The 5990-nt window shown below is 33.5% G+C and overlaps 1 protein-coding gene across 1 annotated transcript; it reads right to left on the bottom strand.

Annotated features, from left to right (window-relative positions):
* Positions 1–3366: 3366 nt before the first annotated feature.
* On the bottom strand, positions 3367–5316 carry LOC107010256 (probable acyl-activating enzyme 6). Its single transcript, XM_015209502.2, has one exon. It carries the CDS (start codon positions 5290–5292, stop codon positions 3649–3651), a length of 1644 nt encoding a protein of 547 aa, XP_015064988.1. The 5' UTR covers positions 5293–5316; the 3' UTR covers positions 3367–3648.
* Between the last annotated feature and the right edge of the window lie 674 nt (positions 5317–5990).

Genomic DNA, 5990 nt, shown 5'->3' with positions numbered 1-5990 from the left:
ATAAAAAATTATTGCAATAGCAACTAAAAGTCTAATGGATGTAATTCTTGTTATCGGAGAAAAAATATCAAAAAATTCTAAGCATTCTAGTTGTTTAAAACCTTTTGCAACTAACCTAACCTTATATTTATCAATAGATCCATCCGGTTTCAACTTTTTTCGTAAGACACATTTACAATCAGTTGTTTTACAACCCGGTGGTAAATCAACTAATTTCCAAGTTTTATTAGAAATTAGTGATTTCATTTCACCATTTACAGCCTCTTTCCAAGATAATGCTTCTTTCAAAGTTAGAGGGTCATCTTCAACATTAAACACATAAAAATCTGGACCAAAATCTTTTTCTACTCTAGCTCTTTTACTTCTTCTTAACTCAAAACCATTAACTTCTTTATTTTTCAAAGTAGAAGTAGAAGAACTAGGTAGTGACAAAATATTTTGTTCAATTCTTTGACCCCCACTATTTTTAGTATCAAAAGGAAATTTATTTTCATGAAAAATGGCATCACCTGATTCTATCACAATATTATCTTCAAGATTAAAAAATCTATAGACTGTACTATTTGAAGCATAACCAAGAAAAGCACAAGTAATAACTTTCTTATCCAACTTTGTAATCTTGGGATCCATTAGCCTCACAAAGGCTAGACAACCCCAAACTCTTAGATATCCCAAACTTAGCTTGTAACATTTCCACAATTCAAAAGGTGTCAGTTTTGACTTTTTATGAGGCACATGATTCAACACATAACAAGCATGCCAAAAATTAGTAGAAGAAAGCATATAAACAGAAGTAAAAGTTTTAGTCATCTCAAAATTCAACTTAAACATCTCATCACATGCATACCCCTTAACCACAAAAGTACCCTTCTTCACTATTACATATTGATCAAATTCAATAATCTGTTTAAAGCCTACTTTATTAAGAAAAAAACTAGACATCAATTTTTTTCTCATGGAAGGAGTATAAAATACATCTTTTAAAATTAATACTCTTCCAGAAGTAAAACACAATTCAATATATCCCTTTCCAAGCACTTGAGTAGTGTGAGCATCACCAAGCATGATGGTTTTGGGCTCATCAACATGAGTATATTTTTTAAACCAATCTTTGTCATAACAGACATGACGGTTTGCACCAGAACCAGCCCACCATCCATCAACATTCTCAACCATGTTTATGTTGGTAATCACTGCCACAAAAGGTTCTTCGATAACGTTTGCCTGAGGGTTAGGACCACGTTTTCGGAATCTGCAAAATCGAGCAATATGCGCACTCTTGCCACAAACAAAGCATGATCTCTTTTCTTGAACTTGTTGATTTTGTGCTTGGTTATTTTCACCATTTTTTTTCTTGAATTTTTTCTTCTTAGGCTTTAAAGAAGTATTTTTGTGAGTTTCAGGAGTAGCATTATTCGAAGTAATTAAATTACCTTCGATGTGATGTTGTTCTCTTATGTTTGTAAAAGTGCATCTTGGCCCCTTGCTTTTTCTTCAATGCGAATTTTCATTATCAAGATTTCAAGAGAAGTTTCCTTTTGTTTGTGGCGCATAGTTTTTTGAAATTCCTTCCAAGAGATGGAAGTTTATCTACTATGTCACAAACAATAAGGTTATCTTCAATATCAACCTCTTCAGACCTAAGCTCTCCAACATTCATGATAAAGTCTTGAGCTTGGTCTACCACCGATTTATTGTCCACCATTTAAAAATGAAAAAATCTACTAGCCGCATATTTTTTCGCTCCCGCCTCTTCGGTATCATACTTACTCTGCAATCCCTTCCAAATTTTCTTTGCACTAGAGTAAGTTCTATCATAATAATCATAAAAATTATCAGATGACAATTAAGAAGATAATACCGACACTTATAGGAATCACCATCATACTTTTTCACTTTCTCTAGATGAGAAATAGTTTCATCATCATTCATAGAGGTGATGTCTTCTTTATTAGGATTCTTCTCAGTTAACACATAAGAAACATTGAGAAGACTTAAGTAGAAAAGTACTTTACCCTTCCATCTTTTAAAATGGTTACCATTGAAATGAAATGGCTTGTTAAGGTCTCCCATCTTGACATCCACGGTTTTTCAATTGTAGTCATCTTTGAATCTCCTTAAAATTGTTAGTGAAAACTTACAAGATAACAAAAAAAATACAAAAAAAAATACAAGATTACAGTTGAAAATAAAATGAAGAAAATAAATCTCTTGAAGGCTGAGGCGCGGATATCTTGCTCACTTTAAGGAGATTCAAGCCCACTGCAACAAATGTTTTTCACCGATCCAACAGTAGTTCTCTTTGACTTGTCCCCACCAGGTTACAACAACCTTTACACAAAAGATAACTCAACAACTCTAGACAAGAGTTGAGTCTAAAGCTCCACAAAAAGAACACCTCCCTTCAACTAATAAGAACTCTCTTTTTACTAACTCTTTCACTCTATATTTTTCTCTTGTGTGTTGTGTCTATCAAACCAAATGAAGATCGCTACTATTTATATTAGAAGAATCTTCCTAGCATTGAATAAGAAGATAATGGTGTAGTAAAAATGAAGATAATGGTCTAAGGAGTTACATAAGTTACAAGGATAATGGAGGAGTAAAAGAATGGAATAATGAGAGGGCTAACCAATGCCTCTAACGTGCATATGCACAACGGCCAACTTTTCAAACGTTCATCACAAAGTATTATGCTATAGTGTCTTTGAATATTAGTTATCCACTAAGTAATTAGGCACAAAGCATTGCAATGGCCATAACTCCCATGTCCTCAATTCCATTCCATTGTGGCAGAATGATTATTTTAGCCTATAACAAAATTATGTGAGACAAACTAATAATAATCAAATATTAAAATGCTCAAAAGGCCAACAAAAAGTAGCAAAAGTAGGGAATAAAACGTATCCACACTGAACATTTATATCAAGCCAATATGATTTCTATTATAATATAATTTAATAAAGTAAAATGAACTATACATTTAAACAAATAACATGTATGTATGACTTAGTATAAAAACCGCTACCTAAATATAATATTTTCATGAGTTTAAATTTTGTGCACTGTCAATGTATAAGATTTTCTACACCATCAAATAATTTTTAAGATAAATATAATAACTTAATTAAGTAACAAATAAAGTATCTTTTGAATATAATTATGATTATGTTAAAATATAGCAAAGGAAAGTTGAGTCCTCTTTCTCCTCTAACTAAAATTAATTCATAGTTATCTTCTAAACTAATCAAGTTTCTTTGGTTTACTTACATGCTGAAACCGATTCAATTTGTATTTCTTTGAAAGACTTTTGAGTAAATTTAAAGATGCAAAATTCCAAACACAAACTGAAACAAGTAATGAAAATTACAGCCGGCACATTTTCTATTATTAGTAGTATAAGAAAGAGTAAGCCCAAAACTCATAGAAAATATAGAAAAATGACAAAAGAAATCCAACAAGATGCATAAAATAAATTATTTGAACCATTACGAAACTGAACTAGCAATTTAACAACCATACGCAATTGATTTTCTTGTGTTTTTTTTCCTTGTTTGACCCCACAAACACACACTACTAAAAAACAAACAAAAAAACAAAGCACATATTTGTTTGAACCTCTCTCATCCAGGCTTAGTTAACTCATCTCTACATTCTGCTCATCTTCTTGCTATTGCTTTTACCCATACTTTTAGCAATGTCTCTAAGCACAAACTTCTGGATTTTCCCTGTTGATGTCTTTGGCAGCTCTTGTTTAATAATGACTGTCTTTGGTACCATATAATGTGGCAATTTGGCTCTACAATACTCAATAATGTCCTTTTCACTAATTGATTTATTCAGACTAACAAATGCACAAGGTGTTTCACCCCAGAATTCATCCGGGCGTGCAACTACTGCTGCTTCGTTAATGGATGGATGTGTATACAACACTGATTCCACTTCTACACTGCTCAAATTCTCTCCACCACTTATGATCACGTCCTTTGATCTGTCTTTTATTTCTAGATATCCATCACTATGCATAACTGCCACATCCCCCGTGTAAAACCAACCATTTCTCATGCATTTCGACGTTCCTTCTGGGTCTTTAAAGTAACCTAACATGACACATGCACCCTTCAGCACAATTTCTCCTAAGGTTGATCCGTCCCGTTGAACACCAACTCCTGATTCTGGATCCACCACGTCCACTTCCGCCATCCCTACGGTCCTAACCCCTTGTCTTGATTTCAACCTTGCTCTTTCATTAGCTGGAAACTTATTCCAATGATTTTTCCATGTACATGAGACTACTAATCCACCGGTTTCTGTTAACCCATAACCATGATGGACTACGAACCCCAGGGACTCCGTTCGAAACAGGACGGCAGCAGGAGGTGGGGATCCTGCTGTCATTATGTAAACAGGGTGATTTAATGGCTTACTTTCAGGGGAATTCGACAACATGTTGAGTACCACTGGGGCAGCGCAGATATGAGTAACGTTGTGTTTGTTGATGGAGTTGTAAATGATTCCGGCGTCGAATTTTCTCAAACAGATATTAGTTCCACCAACAGCAGCCATTCCCCATGGATAACTCCATCCGTTTGCATGAAACATCGGAAGCGTCCATAAATAAACCGGTTGTTTCGGAACGGACCATTCAAGCAACGAATCCAACGAAACAACGAAAATACCCCTATGGCTATGAACCACACCTTTCGGAGCGGAAGTAGTTCCAGAGGTGTAATTCATCGCAATCGGATCAAATTCACTTCTCGGACGAATCCAATGAAAACCCGAATTCCCTCTTTCAACCAATTCCTCATAAGTACTGACAAATTCATCAGTTTTTTTAATTGGGAATTCGTCGTCCTCGATTAGAACGAGAACCGGACGGGGAGATTCAGGCGGAAATAACGAAAGAACTTGGAGAATTAGGGATTTGGATTGACAATCAACGAAGATGAGTTTAGATTCGCTGTGACGAAGGAGTACAGAGATAGTCCGCGCATCAAGACGGAGATTAATGGTGTTGAGTACAGCACCCGCCATGGGAACAGCAAAGTGAAGCTCATACATGGCAGGAATATTGGGGGCAACAACAGAAACAACATGATTTCTTTGAATACCCAAAGATACAATGGATGAAGCAACTTTTAAGCAACGAGAACGGGTTTGAGACCAATTGTAAGTAGAATTATTGTACACAATGGAAGGGCAATCGCCATAGATAATAGCAGCTCTCTCCAAGAAGGTAATTGGAGTAAGAGGAGTTGAATTTGGTGGCGTTGGCTTTAGCTCATCCATTTTTTTGTGCTATGATTAATGTCTTTGTTAATGTTATTATATAGATACAAAAAAGAAGTACTAATTTTATTTATTTAATTTAATTTTTTTTTATTGAATATATTTATGTAATTATCCTTGATAAAATTTACAGATAATTTAGACACAAAATAAGGAGAAATATTTAACAAGTTACTATAATTAAATCTCTAAAATCTTGCGTTGCTTCCTCTTACGTCCGCCTCTATCTTATTTGACTAAATTAAGATTGTTTTTAATTCATGGATTAGATTAATTGACCATAAATTTTGTAACATCAAATAATTGTAAATTACAGTTGTAAAGAAAACGTATCCCCATTTATTGCCATTATTAAAAAAATGTACTTGATTATTTCAATTCTCACAATTTAAAAGCATGGTCCTCACGTTTTCTTCTTATTAATTCACGGTGTCATATTAATTTGATTATTTTAACTTTTTTCTTTTATGTATTTAAGAAATTATAATAAAATATAATTTTACTTATTTATCGATTAAATTGTTAAAATTTTACAAAAAATATGAACACTCTAAAAAAAAATTGCAAGGGTAATATAGCATGAAATAATTAATTAATAATTCTTTGATTTAGTAAGTTGATCGACTAATAGGAGATAACTATATTTAGTATAATAATTAACTAATATGGAACGAATGAATATTATTATCTTTTCAATA

Source organism: Solanum pennellii, chromosome 2 (genome assembly GCF_001406875.1).
Source record: "Solanum pennellii chromosome 2, SPENNV200".
Classification (NCBI taxonomy): domain Eukaryota; kingdom Viridiplantae; phylum Streptophyta; class Magnoliopsida; order Solanales; family Solanaceae; genus Solanum; species Solanum pennellii.
Note: the sequence above shows the minus strand (reverse complement) of the source record. Positions and strands in the feature narration are given on the sequence as shown.

What these genes read in the sequence shown, in the direction of transcription:
- LOC107010256 (XM_015209502.2), bottom strand. Translation starts at nt 5,292, where the DNA reads ATGGATGAGCTAAAGCCAACGCCACCAAATTCAACTCCTCTTACTCCA.